Source organism: Dendrobates tinctorius, unplaced genomic scaffold (genome assembly GCF_039654945.1).
Source record: "Dendrobates tinctorius isolate UK_male_01 unplaced genomic scaffold, ASM3965494v1 ptg000403l, whole genome shotgun sequence".
Lineage (NCBI taxonomy): Eukaryota > Metazoa > Chordata > Amphibia > Anura > Dendrobatidae > Dendrobates > Dendrobates tinctorius.
Window position 1 is genome coordinate 459927 of NW_027362068.1, and position 25681 is coordinate 485607.

Consider the following 25681-nt stretch of genomic DNA (forward strand, 5'->3'; position numbering starts at 1 on the left):
GGACCGCTGATCAGTGATATATAGTATATACATGTGACGGAGACCACCAGGGACCGCTGATCAGTGATATATAGAATATACATGTGACGGAGACCACCATGAACCGCTGGTCAGTGATATATAGTATATACATGTGACGGAGACCACCAGGGACCGCTGGTCAGTGATATATAGTATATACATGTGACGGAGACCACCAGGGACCGCTGATCAGTGATATATAGTATATACATGTGACGGAGACCACCAGGGACCGCTGGTCAGTGATATATAGTATATACATGTGACGGAGACCACCAGGGACCGCTGATCCGTGATATTTAGTATATACACGTGACAGAGACCACCAGGGACCGCTGACTAGTGATATATAGTATATACATGTGACGGAGACCACCAGGGACCGCTGATCAGAGATATATAGTATATACATGTGACGGAGACCACCAGGGACCGCTGATCCGTGATATTTACTATATACATGTGAAGGAGACCACCAGGGACCGCTGATCAGTGATATATAGTATATACATGTGACGGAGACCACCAGGGACCGCTGGTCAGTGATATATAGTATATACACGTGACGGAGACCACCAGGGACCGCTGGTCAGTGATATATAGTAAATACACGTTACGGAGACCACCAGGGACCGCTGATCAGTGATATATAGTATATACATGTGAAGGAGACCACCAGGGACCGCTGATCAGTGATATTTAGTATATACATGTGAAGGAGACCACCAGGGACCGCTGATCAGTGATATATAGTATATACATGTGACGGAGACCACCAGGGACCGCTGATCAGTGATATATAGTATATACATGTGAAGGAGACCACCAGGGACCGCTGATCAGTGATATTTAGTATATACATGTGAAGGAGACCACCAGGGACCGCTGATCAGTGATATATAGTATATACATGTGACGGAGACCACCAGGGACCGCTGGTCAGTGATATATAGTATATACATGTGACGGAGACCACCAGGGACCGCTGATCAGTGATATATAGTATATACATGTGACAGAGACCACCAGGGACCGCTGGTCAGTGATATATAGTATATACATGTGAAGGAGACCACCAGGGACCGCTGACCAGTGATATATAGTATATACATGTGACGGAGACCACCAGGGACCGCTGATCAGTGATATATAGAATATACATGTGACAGAGACCACCAGGGACCGCTGATCAGTGATATATAGTATATACATGTGAAGGAGACCACCAGGGACCGCTGACCAGTGATATATAGTATATACATGTGACGGAGACCACCAGGGACCGCTGATCAGTGATATATAGTATATACATGTGAAGGAGACCACCAGGGACCGCTGATCAGTGATATACAGTATATACATGTGACAGAGACCACCAGGGACCGCTGATCAGTGATATATAGTATATACATGTGAAGGAGACCACCAGGGACCGCTGACCAGTGATATATAGTATATACATGTGACGGAGACCACCAGGGACCGCTGATCAGTGATATATAGAATATACATGTGACGGAGACCACCAGGGACCGCTGATCAGTGATATATAGAATATACATGTGACGGAGACCACCAGGAACCGCTGGTCAGTGATATATAGTATATACATGTGACGGAGACCACCAGGGACCGCTGGTCAGTGATATATAGTATATACATGTGACGGAGACCACCAGGGACCGCTGATCAGTGATATATAGTATATACATGTGACGGAGACCACCAGGGACCGCTGGTCAGTGATATATAGTATATACATGTGACGGAGACCACCAGGGACCGCTGATCCGTGATATTTAGTATATACACGTGACAGAGACCACCAGGGACCGCTGACTAGTGATATATAGTATATACATGTGACGGAGACCACCAGGGACCGCTGATCAGAGATATATAGTATATACATGTGACGGAGACCACCAGGGACCGCTGATCCGTGATATTTACTATATACATGTGAAGGAGACCACCAGGGACCGCTGATCAGTGATATATAGTATATACATGTGACGGAGACCACCAGGGACCGCTGGTCAGTGATATATAGTATATACACGTGACGGAGACCACCAGGGACCGCTGGTCAGTGATATATAGTAAATACACGTTACGGAGACCACCAGGGACCGCTGATCAGTGATATATAGTATATACATGTGAAGGAGACCACCAGGGACCGCTGATCAGTGATATTTAGTATATACATGTGAAGGAGACCACCAGGGACCGCTGATCAGTGATATATAGTATATACATGTGACGGAGACCACCAGGGACCGCTGATCAGTGATATATAGTATATACATGTGACGGAGACCACCAGGGACCGCTGATCAGTGATATATAGTATATACATGTGACGGAGACCACCAGGGACCGCTGATCAGTGATATATAGTATATACATGTGAAGGAGACCACCAGGGACCGCTGATCAGTGATATTTAGTATATACATGTGAAGGAGACCACCAGGGACCGCTGATCAGTGATATATAGTATATACATGTGACGGAGACCACCAGGGACCGCTGGTCAGTGATATATAGTATATACATGTGACGGAGACCACCAGGGACCGCTGATCAGTGATATATAGTATATACATGTGACAGAGACCACCAGGGACCGCTGGTCAGTGATATATAGTATATACATGTGAAGGAGACCACCAGGGACCGCTGACCAGTGATATATAGTATATACATGTGACGGAGACCACCAGGGACCGCTGATCAGTGATATATAGAATATACATGTGACAGAGACCACCAGGGACCGCTGATCAGTGATATATAGTATATACATGTGAAGGAGACCACCAGGGACCGCTGACCAGTGATATATAGTATATACATGTGACGGAGACCACCAGGGACCGCTGATCAGTGATATATAGTATATACATGTGAAGGAGACCACCAGGGACCGCTGATCAGTGATATACAGTATATACATGTGACAGAGACCACCAGGGACCGCTGATCAGTGATATATAGTATATACATGTGAAGGAGACCACCAGGGACCGCTGACCAGTGATATATAGTATATACATGTGACGGAGACCACCAGGGACCGCTGATCAGTGATATATAGAATATACATGTGACGGAGACCACCAGGGACCGCTGATCAGTGATATATAGTATATACATGTGACGGAGACCACCAGGGACCGCTGACCAGTGATATATAGTATATACATGTGAAGGAGACCACCAGGGACCGCTGACCAGTGATATATAGTATATCCATGTGACGGAGACCACCAGGGACCGCTGATCAGTGATATATAGTATATACATGTGACAGAGACCACCAGGGACCGCTGATCAGTGATATATAGTATATACATGTGACGGAGACCACCAGGGACCGCTGATCAGTGATATATAGAATATACATGTGACAGAGACCACCAGGGACCGCTGATCAGTGATATATAGAATATACATGTGACAGAGACCACCAGGGACCGCTGATCAGTGATATATAGAATATACATGTGACAGAGACCACCAGGGACCGCTGATCAGTGATATATAGTATATACATGTGACAGAGACCACCAGGGACCGCTGATCAGTGATATATAGTATATACATGTGACAGAGACCACCAGGGACCGCTGATCCGTGATATATAGTATATACATGTGACGGAGACCACCAGGGACCGCTGGTCAGTGATATATAGTATATACATGTGACGGAGACCACCAGGGACCGCTGATCCGTGATATTTAGTATATACACGTGAAAGAGACCACCAGGGACCGCTGACTAGTGAAATATAGTATATACATGTGACGGAGACCACCAGGGACCGCTGATCAGTGATATATAGTATATACATGTGACGGAGACCACCAGGGACCGCTGATCAGTGATATATAGTATATACATGTGAAGGAGACCACCAGGGACCGCTGATCAGTGATATTTAGTATATACATGTGAAGGAGACCACCAGGGACCGCTGATCAGTGATATATAGTATATACATGTGACGGAGACCACCAGGGACCGCTGGTCAGTGATATATAGTATATACATGTGACGGAGACCACCAGGGACCGCTGATCAGTGATATATAGTATATACATGTGACAGAGACCACCAGGGACCGCTGGTCAGTGATATATAGTATATACATGTGAAGGAGACCACCAGGGACCGCTGACCAGTGATATATAGTATATACATGTGACGGAGACCACCAGGGACCGCTGATCAGTGATATATAGAATATACATGTGACAGAGACCACCAGGGACCGCTGATCAGTGATATATAGTATATACATGTGAAGGAGACCACCAGGGACCGCTGACCAGTGATATATAGTATATACATGTGACGGAGACCACCAGGGACCGCTGATCAGTGATATATAGTATATACATGTGAAGGAGACCACCAGGGACCGCTGATCAGTGATATACAGTATATACATGTGACAGAGACCACCAGGGACCGCTGATCAGTGATATATAGTATATACATGTGAAGGAGACCACCAGGGACCGCTGACCAGTGATATATAGTATATACATGTGACGGAGACCACCAGGGACCGCTGATCAGTGATATATAGAATATACATGTGACGGAGACCACCAGGGACCGCTGATCAGTGATATATAGTATATACATGTGACGGAGACCACCAGGGACCGCTGACCAGTGATATATAGTATATACATGTGAAGGAGACCACCAGGGACCGCTGACCAGTGATATATAGTATATCCATGTGACGGAGACCACCAGGGACCGCTGATCAGTGATATATAGTATATACATGTGACAGAGACCACCAGGGACCGCTGATCAGTGATATATAGTATATACATGTGACGGAGACCACCAGGGACCGCTGATCAGTGATATATAGAATATACATGTGACAGAGACCACCAGGGACCGCTGATCAGTGATATATAGAATATACATGTGACAGAGACCACCAGGGACCGCTGATCAGTGATATATAGAATATACATGTGACAGAGACCACCAGGGACCGCTGATCAGTGATATATAGTATATACATGTGACAGAGACCACCAGGGACCGCTGATCAGTGATATATAGTATATACATGTGACAGAGACCACCAGGGACCGCTGATCCGTGATATATAGTATATACATGTGACGGAGACCACCAGGGACCGCTGATCAGTGATATTTAGTATATACATGTGACAGAGACCACCAGGGACCGCTGATCAGTGATATATAGTATATACATGTGACGGAGACCACCAGGGACCGCTGATCAGTGATATATAGTATATACATGTGACAGAGACCACCAGGGACCGCTGATCAGTGATATATAGTATATACATGTGACGGAGACCACCAGGGACCGCTGATCAGTGATATATAGTATATACATGTGACGGAGACCACCAGGGACCGCTGGTCAGTGATATATAGTATATACATGTGACGGAGACCACCAGGAACCGCTGATCAGTGATATATAGTATATACATTTGACGGAGACCACCAGGGACCGCTGATCAGTGATATACAGTATATACATGTGACGGAGACCACCAGGGACCGCTGATCAGTGATATATAGTATATACATGTGACGGAGACCACCAGGGACCGCTGATCAGAGATATATAGTATATACATGTGACAGAGACCACCAGGGACCGCTGATCAGTGATATTTAGTATATACATGTGACGGAGACCACCAGGGACCGCTGACCAGTGATATATAGTATATACATGTGACGGAGACCACCAGGGACCGCTGATCCGTGATATATAGTATATACATGAGACGGAGACCACCAGGGACCGCTGATCCGTGATATATAGTATATACATGTGACGGAGACCACCAGGGACCGCTGATCAGTGATATATAGTATATACATGAGACGGAGACCACCAGGGACCGCTGATCAGTGATATATAATATATACATGTGACGGAGACCACCAGGGACCGCTGATCAGTGATATATAGTATATACATGAGACGGAGACCACCAGGGACCGCTGATCCGTGATATATAGTATATACATGTGACGGAGACCACCAGGGACCGCTGATCAGTGATATATAGTATATACATGTGACGGAGACCACCAGGGACCGCTGATCAGTGATATATAGAATATACATGTGACGGAGACCACCAGGGACCGCTGACCAGTGATATATAGTATATACATGTGAAGGAGACCACCAGGGACCGCTGGTCAGTGATATATAGTATATACATGTGACGGAGACCACCAGGGACCGCTGATCAGTGATATATAGTATATACATGTGACGGAGACCACCAGGGACCGCTGATCAGTGATATATAGTATATACATGTGACGGAGACCACCAGGGACCGCTGATCCGTGATATATAGTATATACATGTGACGGAGACTACCAGGGACCGCTGATCAGTGATATATAGTATATACATGTGACGGAGACCACCAGGGACCGCTGGTCAGTGATATATAGTATATACATGTGACGGAGACCACCAGGGACCGCTGATCATTGATATATAGTATATACATGTGACGGAGACCACCAAGGACCGCTGATCCGTGATATATAGTATATACATGTGACGGAGACCACCAGGGACCGCTGATCAGTGATATATAGTATATACATGTGACGACACCACCAGGGACCGCTGATCGGTGATATATAGAATATACATGTGACGGAGACCACCAGGGACCGCTGATCAGTGATATATAGTATATACATGTGACGGAGACCACCAGGGACCGCTGATCAGTGATATATAGTATATACATGTGACGGAGACCACCAGGGACCGCTGGTCAGTGATATATAGTATATACATGTGACGGAGACCACCAGGAACCGCTGATCAGTGATATATAGTATATACATTTGACGGAGACCACCAGGGACCGCTGATCAGTGATATACAGTATATACATGTGACGGAGACCACCAGGGACCGCTGATCAGTGATATATAGTATATACATGTGACGGAGACCACCAGGGACCGCTGATCAGAGATATATAGTATATACATGTGACAGAGACCACCAGGGACCGCTGATCAGTGATATTTAGTATATACATGTGACGGAGACCACCAGGGACCGCTGACCAGTGATATATAGTATATATATGTGACGGAGACCACCAGGGACCGCTGATCCGTGATATATAGTATATACATGTGACGGAGACCACCAGGGACCGCTGATCCGTGATATATAGTATATACATGTGAAGGAGACCACCAGGGACCGCTGATCATTGATATATAGTATATATACGTGACGGAGACCACCAGGGACCGCTGGTCAGTGATATATAGTATATACATGTGACGGAAACCACCAGGGACCGCTGATCAGTGATATATAGTATATACATGAGACGGAGACCACCAGGGACCGCTGATCAGTGATATATAATATATACATGTGACGGAGACCACCAGGGACCGCTGATCAGTGATATATAGTATATACATGAGACGGAGACCACCAGGGACCGCTGATCCGTGATATATAGTATATACATGTGACGGAGACCACCAGGGACCGCTGATCAGTGATATATAGTATATACATGTGACGGAGACCACCAGGGACCGCTGATCAGTGATATATAGAATATACATGTGACGGAGACCACCAGGGACCGCTGACCAGTGATATATAGTATATACATGTGACAGAGACCACCAGGGACCGCTGATCAGTGATATATAGTATATACATGTGACGGAGACCACCAGGGACCGCTGATCAGTGATATATAGTATATACATGTGACAGAGACCACCAGGGACCGCTGACCAGTGATATATAGTATATACATGTGAAGGAGACCACCAGGGACCGCTGGTCAGTGATATATAGTATATACATGTGACGGAGACCACCAGGGACCGCTGGTCAGTGATATATAGTATATACATGTGACGGAGACCACCAGGGACCGCTGATCATTGATATATAGTATATACATGTGACGGAGACCACCAAGGACCGCTGATCAGTGATATATAGTATATACATGTGACGGAGACCACCAGGGACCGCTGATCCGTGATATATAGTATATACATGTGACGGAGACCACCAGGGACCGCTGATCAGTGATATATAGTATATACATGTGACGACACCACCAGGGACCGCTGATCGGTGATATATAGAATATACATGTGACGGAGACCACCAGGGACCGCTGATCCGTGATATATAGTATATACATGTGACGGAGACCACCAGGGACCGCTGATCAGTGATATATAGAATATACATGTGACGGAGACCACCAGGGACCGCTGACCAGTGATATATAGTATATACATGTGACGGAGACCACCAGGGACCGCTGATCCGTGATATATAGTATATACATGTGACGGAGACCATCAGGGACCGCTGATCAGTGATATATAGTATATACATGTGACGGAGACCACCAGGGACCGCTGATCCGTGATATATAGTATATACATGTGACGGAGACCACCAGGGACCGCTGACCAGTGATATATAGTATATACATGTGACGGAGACCATCAGGGACCGCTGATCAGTGATATATAGTATATACATGTGACGGAGACCACCAGGGACCGCTGACCAGTGATATATAGTATATACATGTGACGGAGACCACCAGGGACCGCTGATCAGTGATATATAGTATATACATGTGACGGAGACCACCAGGGACCGCTGATCAGTGATATATAGTATATACATGTGACGGAGACCACCAGGGACCGCTGATCAGTGATATATAGTATATACATGTGACGGAGACCACCAGGGACCGCTGATCAGTGATATATAGAATATACATGTGACGGAGACCACCAGGGACCGCTGATCAGTGATATATAGTATATACATGTGACGGAGACCACCAGGGACCGCTGATCAGTGATATATAGTATATACATGTGACGGAGACCACCAGGGACCGCTGATCAGTGATATATAGTATATACATGTGACGGAGACCACCAGGGACCGCTGACCAGTGATATATAGAATATACATGTGACGGAGACCACCAGGGACCGCTGATCAGTGATATATAGTATATACATGTGACGGAGACCACCAGGGACCGCTGATCAGTGATATATAGTATATACATGTGACGGAGACCACCAGGGACCGCTGATCAGTGATATATAGTATATACATGTGACGGAGACCACCAGGGACCGCTGATCAGTGATATATAGAATATACATGTGACGGAGACCACCAGGGACCGCTGACCAGTGATATATAGTATATACATGTGACAGAGACCACCAGGGACCGCTGATCAGTGATATATAGTATATACATGTGACGGAGACCACCAGGGACCGCTGATCAGTGATATATAGTATATACATGTGACAGAGACCATCAGGGACCGCTGACCAGTGATATATAGTATATACATGTGAAGGAGACCACCAGGGACCGCTGGTCAGTGATATATAGTATATACATGTGACGGAGACCACCAGGGACCGCTGGTCAGTGATATATAGTATATACATGTGACGGAGACCACCAGGGACCGCTGATCATTGATATATAGTATATACATGTGACGGAGACCACCAAGGACCGCTGATCCGTGATATATAGTATATACATGTGACGGAGACCACCAGGGACCGCTGATCAGTGATATATAGTATATACATGTGACGACACCACCAGGGACCGCTGATCGGTGATATATAGAATATACATGTGACGGAGACCACCAGGGACCGCTGATCCGTGATATATAGTATATACATGTGACGGAGACCACCAGGGACCGCTGATCAGTGATATATAGAATATACATGTGACGGAGACCACCAGGGACCGCTGACCAGTGATATATAGTATATACATGTGACGGAGACCACCAGGGACCGCTGATCAGTGATATATAGTATATACATGTGACGGAGACCACCAGGAACCGCTGGTCAGTGATATATAGTATATACATGTGACGGAGACCACCAGGGTCCGCTGGTACTATTCACCGCTGGTCAGAGGTCCGGTTACAGTCAGCATTGAGAATAGACTCACCAAAGAACATGGGGATGTCCAGCTTCTCCTCCCGATCCACCTTCCTCTTTATCATGACGATGTAGACGGCGTAGAGGACGGCCCCGAGCAGCGACCACAGAGAACCTGGGGCGATAAGCTAAAGTAAGAGGGGCAAGAGGCACGCAGAAGCCCCCACATCACACAGAGACCCCAGAAATGACAACACAGGAAGAAGCTTCTGACTCCGATCTGCCACATCCATAAATACATGACGAGATCTACTATATACAGGACCGGGATCTACTGTACATGACTGTGTACTGTATGATCTATATACAATGTCACAGACCAGACGGAGAGATCTACTATATACAGGACCGGGATCTACTGTACATGACTGTGTACTGTATGATCTACATGCAGACAATGTCACAGACCAGACGGAGAGATCTACTTTATACAGGACCTGGATCTACTGTGCATGACTGTGTACTGTATGATCTATATACAATGTCACAGACCAGACGGAGAGATCTACTATATACAGGACCGGGATCTACTGTACATGACTGTGTACTGTATGATCTACATGCAGACAATGTCACAGACCAGACGGAGAGATCTACTTTATACAGGACCTGGATCTACTGTGCATGACTGTATACTCTATGATCTATATACAATATTACAGACCAGACAGAGGGATCTACGATATACAGGATCAGGATCTACTGTACATGACTGTATACTGTATGATCTATATACAATGTTACAGACCAGACAGAGGGATCTACTATATACAGGACCGGGATCTAGTGTACATGACTGTGTACTGTATGATCTACATGCAGAATGTCACAGACAAGACTGAGGGATCTACTATATACAGGATCGGGATCTACTGTACATGACTGTATACTGTATGATCTAAATACAATGTTACAGACCAGACAGAGGGATCTACTATATACAGGAATGGGATCTACTGTACATGACTGTATACTGTATGATCTATATACAATGTTACAGACCAGACAGAGGGATCTACTATATACAGGACCGGGATCTAGTGTACATGACTGTGTACTGTATGATCTACATGCAGAATGTCACAGACCAGACGGAGGGATCTACTATATACAGGATCGGGATCTACTGTACATGACTGTATACTGTATGATCTATATGCATAATATCCCAGACCAGAGGGATCTACTATACAGGATCGGGATCTACTGTGCATGACTGTATACTGTATGATCTATATACAATGCCACAGACCAGACGGAGGGATCTACTATATACAGGAATGGGATCTACTGTACATGACTGTATACTGTATGATCTATATACAATGTCACAGACCAGACGGAGGGATCTACTATATACAGGATTGGGATCTACTGTACATGACTGTACTGTATGATCTATATGCATTATGTCACAGACAAGACGAAGGGATCTACTATATACAGGACCTGGATCTACTGTACATGACTGTATACTGTATGATCTATATACAATGTCACAGACCAGACGGAGGGATCTACTATATACAGGAATGAGATCTACTGTACATGACTGTATACTGTATGATCTATATACAGAATGTCACAGACAAGACTGAGGGATCTACTATATCCAGGACCGGGATCTACTGTACATGACTGTGTACTGTATGATCTATATACAATGTCACAGACCAGACGGAGAGATCTACTATATACAGGACCGGGATCTACTGTACATGACTGTGTACTGTATGATCTACATGCAGACAATGTCACAGACCAGACGGAGAGATCTACTTTATACAGGACCTGGATCTACTGTGCATGACTGTGTACTGTATGATCTATATACAATGTCACAGACCAGACGGAGAGATCTACTATATACAGGACCGGGATCTACTGTACATGACTGTGTACTGTATGATCTACATGCAGACAATGTCACAGACCAGACGGAGAGATCTACTTTATACAGGACCTGGATCTACTGTGCATGACTGTATACTCTATGATCTATATACAATGTTACAGACCAGACAGAGGGATCTACGGATATACAGGATCAGGATCTACTGTACATGACTGTATGATCTATATACAATGTTACAGACCAGACAGAGGGATCTACTATATACAGGACCGGGATCTAGTGTACATGACTGTGTACTGTATGATCTACATGCAGAATGTCACAGACAAGACTGAGGGATCTACTATATACAGGATCGGGATCTACTGTACATGACTGTGTACTGTATGATCTACATGCAGAATGTCACAGACCAGACGGAGGGATCTACTATATACAGGATCGGGATCTACTGTACATGACTGTGTACTGTATGATCTACATGCAGAATGTCACAGACCAGACGGAGGGATCTACTATACAGGATCGGGATCTACTGTGCATGACTGTATACTGTATGATCTATATACAATGCCACAGACCAGACGGAGGGATCTACTATATACAGGAATGGGATCTACTGTACATGACTGTGTACTGTATGATCTATATACAATGTCACAGACCAGACGGAGGGATCTACTATATACAGGATTGGGATCTACTGTACATGACTGTACTGTATGATCTATATGCATTATGTCACAGACAAGACGAAGGGATCTACTATATACAGGACCTGGATCTACTGTACATGACTGTATACTGTATGATCTATATACAATGTCACAGACCAGACGGAGGGATCTACTATATACAGGAATGGGATCTACTGTACATGACTGTATACTGTATGATCTATATACAGAATGTCACAGACAAGACTGAGGGATCTACTATATCCAGGACCTGGATCTACTGTACATGACTGTGTACTGTATGACCTACATGTAGACAATGTCACAGACCAGACGGAGGGATCTACTATATACAGGACCTGGATCTACTGTACATGACTGTGTACTGTATGATCTATATACAGAATGTCACAGACAAGACGGAGGGATCTACTATATACAGGATTGGGATCTACTGTACATGACTGTGTACTGTATGATCTACATGCAGACAATGTCACAGACCAGACGGAGAGATCTACTTTATACAGGACCTGGATCTACTGTGCATGACTGTATACTCTATGATCTATATACAATGTTACAGACCAGACAGAGGGATCTACGATATACAGGATCAGGATCTACTGTACATGACTGTATACTGTATGATCTATATACAATGTTACAGACCAGACAGAGGGATCTACTATATACAGGACCGGGATCTAGTGTACATGACTGTGTACTGTATGATCTACATGCAGAATGTCACAGACCAGACGGAGGGATCTACTATATACAGGATCGGGATCTACTGTACATGACTGTATACTGTATGATCTATATGCATAATATCCCAGACCAGAGGGATCTACTATACAGGATCGGAATCTACTGTGCATGACTGTATACTGTATGATCTATATACAATGCCACAGACCAGACGGAGGGATCTACTATATACAGGAATGGGATCTACTGTACATGACTGTATACTGTATGATCTATATACAATGTCACAGACCAGACGGAGGGATCTACTATATACAGGATTGGGATCTACTGTACATGACTGTACTGTATGATCTATATGCATTATGTCACAGACAAGACGAAGGGATCTACTATATACAGGACCTGGATCTACTGTACATGACTGTATACTGTATGATCTATATACAATGTCACAGACCAGACGGAGGGATCTACTATATACAGGAATGGGATCTACTGTACATGACTGTATACTGTATGATCTATATACAGAATGTCACAGACAAGACTGAGGGATCTACTATATCCAGGACCTGGATCTACTGTACATGACTGTGTACTGTATGACCTACATGTAGACAATGTCACAGACCAGAAGGAGGGATCTACTATATACAGGACCTGGATCTACTGTACATGACTGTGTACTGTATGATCTATATACAGAATGTCACAGACAAGACGGAGGGATCTACTATATACAGGATTGGGATCTACTGTACACGACTGTGTACTGTATGATCTACATGCAGACAATGTCACAGACAAGACGGAGGGATCTACTATATCCAGGACCTGGATCTACTGTACATGACTGTGTACTGTATGACCTACATGTAGACAATGTCACAGACCAGACTGAGGGATCTACTATATACAGGACCTGGATCTACTGTACATGACTGTGTACTGTATGATCTATATACAGAATGTCAGACAAGACGGAGGGATCTACTATATACAGGATTGGGATCTACTGTACATGACTGTGTACTGTATGATCTACATGCAGACAATGTCACAGACAAGACGGAGGGATCTACTATATCCAGGACCTGGATCTACTGTACATGACTGTGTACTGTATGATCTACATGTAGACAATGTCGCAGACCAGACGGAGGGATCTACTATATACAGGACCTGGATCTACTGTACATGACTGTGTACTGTATGATCTATATACAGAATGTCACAGACAAGACGGAGGGATCTACTATATCCAGGACCTGGATCTACTGTACATGACTGTGTACTGTATGACCTACATGTAGACAATGTCACAGACCAGACGGAGGGATCTACTATATACAGGACCTGGATCTACTGTACATGACTGTGTACTGTATGATCTATATACAGAATGTCACAGACAAGACGTAGGGATCTACTATATACAGGATTGGGATCTACTGTACATGACTGTGTACTGTATGATCTACATGCAGACAATGTCACAGACAAGACGGAGGGATCTACTATATCCAGGACCTGGATCTACTGTACATGACTGTGTACTGTATGACCTACATGTAGACAATGTCACAGACCAGACGGAGGGATCTACTATATACAGGACCTGGATCTACTGTACATGACTGTGTACTGTATGATCTATATACAGAATGTCACAGACAAGACGGAGGGATCTACTATATACAGGATTGGGATCTACTGTACATGACTGTGTACTGTATGATCTACATGTAGACAATGTCGCAGACCAGACGGAGGGATCTACTATATATAGGACCTGAATCTACTGTACATGACTGTGTACTGTATGATCTATATACAGAATGTCACAGACAAGACGGTGGGATCTACTATATACAGGATTGGGATCTACTGTACATGACTGTGTACTGTATGATCTACATGCAGACAATGTCACAGACCAGACAGAGGGATCTACTATATACAGGATTGGGATGTGCCATGTCCGGTGGGAAAAGTGTTTGATCCGTTGCAGATTCCGCAGTTTTCCCACCTACAAAGAATGGAGATCTGTAATTGTTATTGTAGGTCACTCCACCCGAGTGGCAGAATCTAAAGATAAAATCCAGACGATCACATTGAAGGATTGTTACATAATTAATTAGAATTGTATTGCATGAAATAAGTATGTAATACAATAGTAAAGCAAAACTTAATATTTGGTCCAGGAACCTTTGTTTGCAGTTACAGAGGTCGGACGTTTCCTGTGGTCCTTCACCAGGATTGCAGACACTGCAGCAGGGATTTTGGCCCCCTCCTCCACACAGATCTTCTCCAGATCGTTCAGGTTTCGGGGCTGTCGCTGGACAACACTGAGTTTCAGCTCCTCCAAAGATCGTCTATTGGGTTCAGGTCTGGACACTGGCTAGGCCACTCCAGGACCTTGAAATTCTTCTTACGGAGCCACTCCTTAGTTGCCTTTGTCGTGTGTTTTAGGTCATTGTCATTCTGGAAGACCCAGCAACGTCCCACCTTCAATGCTCTTACGCAAGGAAGGAGGTTGTTGGCCAAACTATTGCGAATCATGACCCCATTCATCCTCGCTTCAATAGAGTGGAGTTGTCCTGTCCCCTTTGCAGAAAAGCACCCTCAAACTACAACGTTTCCCCCACCATGCTTCACGGTTGGGCCAGTGTTCTTGGGGTTGCACTCATCCTTCTTCCTCCAAATATGGCAAGTGGAGTTGATACCAAACATTCTATTTTGGTCTCATCTGACCACATGACCCTCTCCCATGCCTCCTCTAGATGATCCAGATGGTCATTCGCGAACTACAAACATGGACATGTGCTGATGTGAGCAGGCGGACCTTACGTGCCCTGCAGGATTTTAACCCATGATGGCGTAGTGTGTTACTAACGGTAATGTTGAGACTGTGGTCCCAGCTCTCTTGAGGTCATTGACCAGGTCCTACCATGAAGTTCTGGACTGACTCCTGACCTGTCTCAAAATCATCCTTACCCCATGAGGCAAGACCTTGCATGGAACCCCAGACCAAGGAAGATTGACAGTCATCTGTTTCTTCCATTCTCTAATTATGGTGCCAACCATTGTTGCCTTCTCCTCAAGCTGCTTGCTTATTGTCATGTAGCCCATTCCAGTCTTGTGCAGTTCTACGATGTTGTCCCTGGTGTCCTTAGACCACTCTTTGGTCTTGGCCATGGTGGAGAGGATGGAGTGTGATTGAGTGTGTGGACCAGGGCTGTGGAGTCGGTAAGCCAAACTTGCGACTCCGACTCCGACTCCTCAATTTCCCTTACACCGACTCCAACTCCGACTCCGACTCCACGACTCCGACTCCCACACATATTGCTTATATTTAAGTGAAAAATTTATTGTAGTACAATGTGAACCTCAGACATTTAATCATTTTTATGATCCAATAATCAAGATATTTAGATAGAACAGAATATATATTGGTGTACTACCCGGTTTTCATTCTTTTTGGTACAGATACGATATGGATAGACAGATATGGATATATAGATAGAGCAGATTTCTAATCTGCTTTTGGTATTGAGAACATTATCTATGAGCTCAAAAACCTTTCAGGTGATGCAGTTTTTTAAAAAGATGATCAGCTTTTGCAGCTGAAAAACGTATCCTCAAAAAACACAGGAAAAACGCTGTGTGTGAATGTAGCCTTAGATCAGGAATATAACAGCCATTTATAGGACATTTCATAACTTTCCCAAACTCCTATGAAAAAATATTCAGCACATCCTGCATTGAACTACTGTACCCAATTTATTATATATTTTAGGAGTCGGAGTCGGTCCATTTTATACCGACTCCAACTCCGACTCCACCAAAATGAGCACCGACTCCGACTCCACAGCCCTGGTGTGGACAGGTGTATTTTACACAGTTAACAAGTTCAAGCAGGTGCAATCAATACAGGTAATGAGTGCAGAGTTGAAGGGCTTCTTAAAGAGAAACTAACTGGTCTGAGAGAGCCAGAATGCAATAAAATGCAATTTAACTATTTAAAAAAAAAAAAAACCATACAATAATTTTTTTCTGGATTTTCTGGTTTTTATTTTTAGATTCTGTCTGTCTCGCACAGGTGAAGTGTATCTCCGATAAAAATTACAGACCTTTCTGTAAAACTTGCAAAATCATCAGTGGATCAAATACTTCTTTTGCCTGCTGTATCCCCGTGTAGGGATCTGAGTCTTTACCTATTGTGTCCTTATCCCTGGAACGGCCAGATCCTGACAAGCTGACCAGCACCACTCCACCAATACTGTGAAGGAAAACAAGAGAAGACATGATGGGATCACATCACACAGAGCAGGAGCAAAATGGGAAAGACCAGCATGGCGCGAACCAACGATAAATGCAAAACCTCTATTAACCTGAGGATCACAGCCAGTAATTTGGAGAGAGTGAAGCGGTCGCCACTGTTACTGGGAAAGATGGAGGCCAGGATCAGAGTGAAGAGACCTGAAATAAAAGCCACAAGTTCAGAGCAGTGGCGCCCTGCAGTTACTGGAGTCTGAGCATCTATGGCGGAGATGGCAGGCGAGCTCACCTGACGTGGACGAGATGATGTTCACAATGGCCACCTGAGTGTCGGACAGCGCCTCCTGATAGGAATAGTTGGCCAAGAACCACTGTGACGAGGAAGGAACAGACGGGAGGTATCATTCACGACTCCCTCACTCACCTGTGGATACCAACCAGCGAGGACCACAGCATGCAGAGGACGCCACTTAGGCGCCATCAGTCCTGAGCACAGGAACCAAGCGCAACGACTCGCTCTTACCACAAAGCAGAAGAAGAAACTGATCTTGGCAACTTGGCAGATTGTCAACTTTCCGCTCGTCCTCATTGCAGCCTCGCTGTCTCGGACAGGCGGATGCAACATGCGGGACAGTTTGGCTTCCAGAGCTTGGCTTGATGGCAGCTGCCGAACTTCCATGAGATTGCTGAACCGTACACGAGGCTTCTTAGCAGCTAAGAATGAAAATGCATACTGTAGATTACGAGCACATGGAGGCAGAGATGCTGTAGAACCTCACACGACACATAAGCATGATCACCAGTAAGGCCAGCGGATGATCTATGCAGAGTGAAAGCGTTATCGGATGTGAAACTTCATGCAGGCATCATACGACGGTTCACAGCTGCCTTTATCTCAAGGGTTACACTGGTGAAGATCAGTTGTGCACCATCCACACACAGACAGGTGGAGAGGTCAAAATAGCCTTAAAGGCCAAGGAGGGCCAGAAGCGGGCCAAGGAGGGCCAGAGGCGGGTCAAGGAGGGCCAGAGGCGGACCAAGGAGGGCCAGAGGCGGACCAAGGAGGGCCAGAGGCGGACCAAGGAGGGCCAGAGGCGGGCCAAGGAGGGCCAGAGGCGGACCAAGGAGGGCCAGAGGCGGACCAAGGAGGGCCAGAGGCGGACCAAGGAGGGCCAGAGGCGGACCAAGGAGGGCCAGAGGCGGGCCAAAGGCGGGCCAACAATGGGGCTGCTGAAGTACGGTATTCTGGCACTGGGAAAGGGTTTTGTTCTCACAGTGGAAAGTACATTTCTGGTGGGAGGAGGAAATTACCGGGTATAACAGTCAGGAAAACGCAAGCCATACCAACGTTACCTTGTGACTATGACCCTGCAAGAAGTGGTAGGTAACCATAGTGGTTCAAAGAATCAATAGACATTCCTGGCATAATAACTTCACTAAAAAGCTTCAGCAAGTGTCCAGGGCTGCAGAGCGGCGGTGGAAGAAAACGTATTTGCGAGATGACTTTACTGCATTCAAACAAGCAGCACACACTTTCCAGTCAGCCATCCGCTCTGCTCAGCAGGCCTACGTCACACCCTCGTATCTTCCTTATCCTACCACCCCAAACAGTTACACAACACTTAATTGCCTCCTCTGCCCTCCTTCATCTCTGCTGAGGATTTTGCCACGCACTTCAGAAATAAAATCACCCAAACAAGGAACCGTATTTTTCGGATTATAAGACGCACTTTTTTCCCCAAAAATTTTTTGGGAAAATGGGGGTGTGTCTTATAGTCGGAATATACATACAAATACTGTGGCGGCAGAAGGAGTTTGGCAATTCTGCAGCGGTCCCGGTCCGACGCTGCAGGGCAATTAACACACTCCTTTCCCAGGCAGGTGCGGAGGTGGTGCTCTGTGGTACGGTGGGCTCCGCCGGCATTTTGTGAAAGCCCGGAGGCCACCTGCACATCCAATGCTGCGATGAGTGGCCTCCAGGAAAATGGCCGCCGGGGGCAGCGCATGCTCAGATTGAGATCTCGGCAACGGCAAAGTTCCATGGCTTCCAGACCACCTATACACTGAAGACACTCAGATCTCCCTCTCTGGCCCAGACGTCACCTCTCTGCTGTCCAGAATCCCGGAGTGTCTATCAGCCGTATCCTCCTCCTCTCACTTTCTCACTGAACTCATCATCTTTCCTCCATCTCACATCTCTTCCCTACCAGATCTATCAGAATAAATGACATCACGCTTTCACCATACCAGAAGTCCTCTGCCTTGGAGTAACCCTTGACTCTGCCCTGTCCTGCAATCCACGCTCTCTCCAACACCTCAAAAATATTTCCAGAATCCGTCCTTTCCTCAATCCTCAATCTACTAAAATGCTTGTGCATGCCCTCATCATCTCCCGCCACGACTACTGCAACGAGGTGCACAAAGCCTGGCTCTGACCAATCACGTTTCTCATGTACTCCTAGCGTCAGATAGAAGATGCTTTTCTGTCATATAATTTGTGTTTTGCTTTATTGATGTACATATGGAAACAAAATAGGTTGTGGACAATTGTACCAAAGCTGCCTGGTGTGAATAGTGTCTACAATGCCTAAAGCACCGGCCTGACTATGAAACAGCAATCCTGCAAAATCTTCCCCTGACTGGTCACACAAGCCGACGGTTTCAAATTCTATACAAACCATCAAAATGCATTGGCATGACAATGTAGTGCACCATCTCTACTGAAGGAGCGTGCACGTGTGAGCGTGCAACGTGTAAGTGTGACTGACTTCCACACTGAGCCATTAATACTCACATTTATCATCATTTACTGCTAGAATTTTTTCGTTCTGGAGATCATGAAACTTCACAGGAACATAAAGGGGATCACTCTGCAGGAAGAAGAGGCCCTATTACTGATGTCCACTGAAATCCCCCACTAGAGAGGGGGACCACGCAACACATTCACTTACCAGCGTGTGATTCACGGCACCGTCTGCTGCACACGCCGGAAAGTAATTCTCGGCATCTGCAAACTGAGAGAGAAATACAACTAAGAGTGGGAGCACAACCTCCATCATCCTAAAGAGCCTCCAGCACAGACTCCACGCTCCGATGGACAGGACTCGGGTTGTCCATCTTGACCACTATTACACAACCGCTCCATAAAGGGATACTGTCCATGGATTCATGAAAGGGACACCACGGACAGCATAAATCAGAGACTGCACCCACAATGGCGGCATTTCAGAGATGATAGTGTGCAGATGAGGCTGGGGAGCATAGAGTAGATCTGACGAGTCCTCACCACTGGGAGGAGAGGGGTGCTGCAAGTGGAGCCTGGCCAGGAAATGCTGGGAAGTGAGGGGTGCTGCATATGGAGCCTGGCCAGGAAGTGCTGGGAGGAGAGGGGTGCTGCAAGTGGAGCCTGGCCAGGAAATGCTGGGAAGTGAGGGGTGCTGCATATGGAGCCTATCCCGGAAATCCTGGGGGGTGAGGGGTGCTGCAAGTGGAGCCTGGCCAGGAAATGCTGGGAGGTGAGGGGGGGTGCTGCAAGTGGAGCCTGGCCAGGAAATGCTGGGAGGTGAGGGGGGGTGCTGCAAGTGGAGCCTGGCCAGGAAATGCTGGGCGGTGAGGGGTGCTGCAAGTGGAGCCTGGCCAGAAAATGCTGGGAGGTGAGGGGTGCTGCAAGTGGAGCCTGGCCAGAAAATGCTGGGAGGTGAGGGGTGCTGCAGGTGGAGCCTATCCCAGAAATGCTGGGAGGAGAGGTGTGCTGCAAGTGGAGCCTGGCCAGGAAATGCTGGGAGGTGAGGGGTGCTGCAGGTGGAGCCTATCCCAGAAATGCTGGGAGGTGAGGGGTGCTGCAAGTGGAGCCTGGCCAGGAAGTGCTGGGAGGAGAGGGGTGCTGCAAGTGGAGCCTGGCCAGGAAATGCTGGGAGAGGTGTGCTGCAAGTGGAGCCTGGCCAGGAAATGCTGGGAGAGGTGTGCTGCAAGTGGAACCTGGCCAGGAAATGCTGGGAGGTGAGGGGTGCTGCAAGTGGAGCCTATCCTGGAAATGCTGGGGGGGTGAGGGGTGCTGCAAGTGGAGCCTGGCCAGGAAGTGCTGGGAGGTGAGGGGTGCTGCAAGTGGAGCCTGGCCAGGAAATGCTGGGAGGTGAGGGGTGCTGCAGGTAGAGCCTGGCCAGGAAATGCTGGGAGGGGAGGGGGGGTGCTGCAAGTGGAGCCTGGCCAGGAAATGCTGGGAGGTGAGGGGTGCTGCAAGTGGAGCCTGGCCATGAAATGCTGGGAGGTGAGGGGTGCTGCAGGTGGAGCCTATCCCAGAAATGCTGGGAGGAGAGGGGTGCTGCAAGTGGAGCCTGGCCAGAAAATGCTGGGAGGTGAGGGGTGCTGCAAGTGGAGCCTGGCCAGGAAGTGCTGGGAGGAGAGGGGTGCTGCAAGTGGAGCCTGGCCAGAAAATGATGGGAGGAGAGGGGTGCTGCAAGTGGAGCCTGACCAGGAAGTGCTGGGAGGTGAGGGGTGCTGCAAGTGGAGCCTATCCCAGAAATGCTGGGAGGTGAGGGGTGCTGCAAGTGGAGCCTATCCCAGAAATGTTGGGAGGTGAGGGGTGCTGCAAGGGGAGCCTATCCCAGAAATGCTGGGAGGTGAGGGGTGCTGCAAGTGGAGCCTATCCCAGAAATGCTGGGAGGTGAGGGGTGCTGCAAGTGGAGCCCATCCCAGAAATGCTGGGAGGTGAGGGGTGCTGCAAGTAGAGCCTATCGCAGAAATGCTGGGAGGTGAGGGGTGCTGCAAGTGGAGCCTATCCCAGAAATGCTGGGAGGTGAGGGGTTCTGCAAGTGGAGCCTGGACAGGAAGTGCTGGGAGGAGAGGGGTGCTGCAAGTGGAGCCTGGCCAGGAAATGCTGGGAGAGGTGTGCTGCAAGTGGAGCCTGGCCAGGAAATGCTGGGAGAGGTGTGCTGCAAGTGGAACCTGGCCAGGAAATGCTGGGAGGTGAGGGGTGCTGCAAGTGGAGCCTATCCTGGAAATGCTGGGGGGGTGAGGGGTGCTGCAAGTGGAGCCTGGCCAGGAAGTGCTGGGAGGTGAGGGGTGCTGCAAGTGGAGCCTGGCCAGGAAATGCTGGGAGGTGAGGGGTGCTGCAGGTAGAGCCTGGCCAGGAAATGCTGGGAGGGGAGGGGGGGTGCTGCAAGTGGAGCCTGGCCAGGAAATGCTGGGAGGTGAGGGGTGCTGCAAGTGGAGCCTGGCCATGAAATGCTGGGAGGTGAGGGGTGCTGCAGGTGGAGCCTATCCCAGAAATGCTGGGAGGAGAGGGGTGCTGCAAGTGGAGCCTGGCCAGAAAATGCTGGGAGGTGAGGGGTGCTGCAAGTGGAGCCTGGCCAGGAAGTGCTGGGAGGAGAGGGGTGCTGCAAGTGGAGCCTGGCCAGAAAATGATGGGAGGAGAGGGGTGCTGCAAGTGGAGCCTGACCAGGAAGTGCTGGGAGGTGAGGGGTGCTGCAAGTGGAGCCTATCCCAGAAATGCTGGGAGGTGAGGGGTGCTGCAAGTGGAGCCTATCCCAGAAATGTTGGGAGGTGAGGGGTGCTGCAAGGGGAGCCTATCCCAGAAATGCTGGGAGGTGAGGGGTGCTGCAAGTGGAGCCTATCCCAGAAATGCTGGGAGGTGAGGGGTGCTGCAAGTGGAGCCCATCCCAGAAATGCTGGGAGGTGAGGGGTGCTGCAAGTAGAGCCTATCGCAGAAATGCTGGGAGGTGAGGGGTGCTGCAAGTGGAGCCTATCCCAGAAATGCTGGGAGGTGAGGGGTTCTGCAAGTGGAGCCTGGACAGGAAGTGCTGGGAGGAGAGGGGTGCTGCAAGTGGAGCCTGGCCAGGAAGTGCTGGGAGGAGAGGGGTGCTGCAAGTGGAGCCTGGCCAGAAAATGCTGGGAGGTGCTGCAAGTGGAGCCTGTCCAGGAAGTGCTGGGAGGAGAGGGGTGCTGCAAGTGGAGCCTGGCCAGGAAATGCTGGGAGGTGAGGGATGCTGCAAGTGGAGCCTGGCCAGGAAGTGCTGGGAGGAGAGGGGTGCTGCAAGTGGAGCCTGGCCAGGAAATGTTGGGAGGTGAGGGGTGCTGCAGGTGGAACCTGGTCAGGAAATGCTGGGAGATGAGGGGTGCTGCGGATGGAGCCTATCCCTGAAATGCTGAGAGGTGAGGGGGGCTGTAGGTGGCGCCTGGCCAGGAAATGCTGGGAGGAGAGGTGTGCTGCAGGTGGAGCCTATCCTGGAAATGCTGGGAGGTGAGGGGGGGGTGCTGCAAGTGGAGCCTATCCCAGAAATGCTGGGAGGTGAGGGGTGCTGCAAGTGGAGCCTATCCCAGAAATGTTGGGAGGTGAGGGGTGCTGCAAGTGGAGCCTATCCCAGAAATGCTGGGAGGTGAGGGGTGCGGCAAGTGGAGCCCATCCCAGAAATGCTGGGAGGTGAGGGGTGCTGCAAGTAGAGCCTATCACAGAAATGCTGGGAGGTGAGGGGTGCTGCAAGTGGAGCCTATCCCAGAAATGCTGGGAGGTGAGGGGTGCTGCAAGTGGAGCCTGGCCAGGAAGTGCTGGGAGGAGAGGGGTGCTGCAAGTGGAGCCTGGCCAGGAAGTGCTGGGAGGAGAGGGGTGCTGCAAGGGGAGCCTGGCCAGAAAATGCTGGGAGGTGCTGCAAGTGGAGCCTGTCCAGGAAGTGCTGGGAGAGGGGTGCTGCAAGTGGAGCCTCGCCAGGAAATGCTGGGAGGTGAGGGATGCTGCAAGTGGAGCCTGGCCAGGAAGTGCTGGGAGGAGAGGGGTGCTGCAAGTGGAGCCTGGCCAGGAAATGCTGGGAGGTGAGGGGTGCTGCAGGAGGAGCCTATCCCGGAAATGCTGGGGGGTGAGGGGTGCTGCAGGTGGAGTCTGGCCTGGAAATGCTGGGAGGTGAGGGGTGCTGCAGGTGGAACCTGGTCAGGAAATGCTGGGAGGTGAGGGGTGCCGCAGGTGGAACCTGGTCAGGAAATGCTGGGAGATGAGGGGTGCTGCGGATGGAGCCTATCCCTGAAATGCTGAGAGGTGAGGGGGGCTGTAGGTGGCGCCTGGCCAGGAAATGCTGGGAGGAGAGGTGTGCTGCAGGTGGAGCCTATCCCGGAAATGCTGGGAGGTGAGGGGGGGTGCTGCAAGTGGAGCCTATCCCAGAAATGCTGGGAGGTGAGGGGTGCTGCAAGTGGAGCCTATCCCAGAAATGCTGGGAGGTGAGGGGTGCTGCAAGTGGAGCCCATCCCAGAAATGCTGGGAGGTGAGGGGTGCTGCAAGTGGAGCCCATCCCAGAAATGCTGGGAGGAGAGGGGTGCTGCAAGTGGAGCCTGGCCAGAAAATGCTGGGAGGTGCTGCAAGTGGAGCCTGTCCAGGAAGTGCTGGGAGGAGAGGGGTGCTGCAAGTAGAGCCTGGCCAGGAAATGCTGGGAGGTGAGGGATGCTGCAGGTGGAACCTGGTCAGGAAATGCTGGGAGGTGAGGGGTGCTACAGGTGGAACCTGGTCAGGAAATGCTGGGAGGTGAGGGGTGCTACAGGTGGAACCTGGTCAGGAAATGCTGGGAGATGAGGGGTGCTGCGGATGGAGCCTATCCCTGAAATGCTGAGAGGTGAGGGGGGCTGTAGGTGGCGCCTGGCCAGGAAATGCTGGGAGGAGAGGTGTGCTGCAGGTGGAGCCTATCCCGGAAATTCTGGGAGGTGAGAGGTGCTGCAAGTGGAGCCTGGCCAGGAAATGCTCGGAGGAGAGGTGTGCTGCAGGTGGAGCCTATCCTGGAAATTCTGGGAGGTGAGGGGTGCTTCAAGTGGAGCTTAGCCAGCGAATGCTGGGAGGTGAGGGGTGCCGCAGGTGGAGCTTGGCCAGGAAATGCTGGGAGGTGAGGGGTGCTGCAGGTGGAGCCTATCCCGGAAATTCTGGGAGGTGAGAGGTGCTGCAAGTGGAGCTTAGCCAGCAAATGCTGCGAGGTGAGGGGTGCTGCAGGTGGAGTCTGGCCTGGAAATGCTGGGGGTTGAGAGGTGCTGCAGGTGGAGTCTGGCCTGGAAATGCTGGGTGGTGAGGGGTGCTGCAG

The 25681-nt window shown here is 48.5% G+C and overlaps 1 protein-coding gene across 9 annotated transcripts in view; it reads right to left on the minus strand.

Moving 5' to 3' along the window:
- SLC35F5 (solute carrier family 35 member F5) overlaps positions 1-25681 on the minus strand; it is a 172731-nt gene that overhangs the window by 79078 nt on the left and 67972 nt on the right. For 7 of the 9 annotated variants that reach the window (XM_073563838.1, XM_073563840.1, XM_073563833.1 and 4 more), the window contains 7 exons: positions 20585-20647; positions 20428-20503; positions 18157-18347; positions 17923-18004; positions 17747-17834; positions 17486-17634; positions 10114-10218 (listed from right to left, as the gene is read on the minus strand). In XM_073563838.1, the coding sequence (XP_073419939.1) occupies positions 10114-10218; positions 17486-17634; positions 17747-17834; positions 17923-18004; positions 18157-18347; positions 20428-20503; positions 20585-20647 (754 nt within the window). The remainder of the gene's footprint in view (positions 1-10113; positions 10219-17485; positions 17635-17746; positions 17835-17922; positions 18005-18156; positions 18348-20427; positions 20504-20584; positions 20648-25681) is intronic. The other 2 variants (XM_073563835.1, XM_073563839.1) reach the window with 2 other exon arrangements.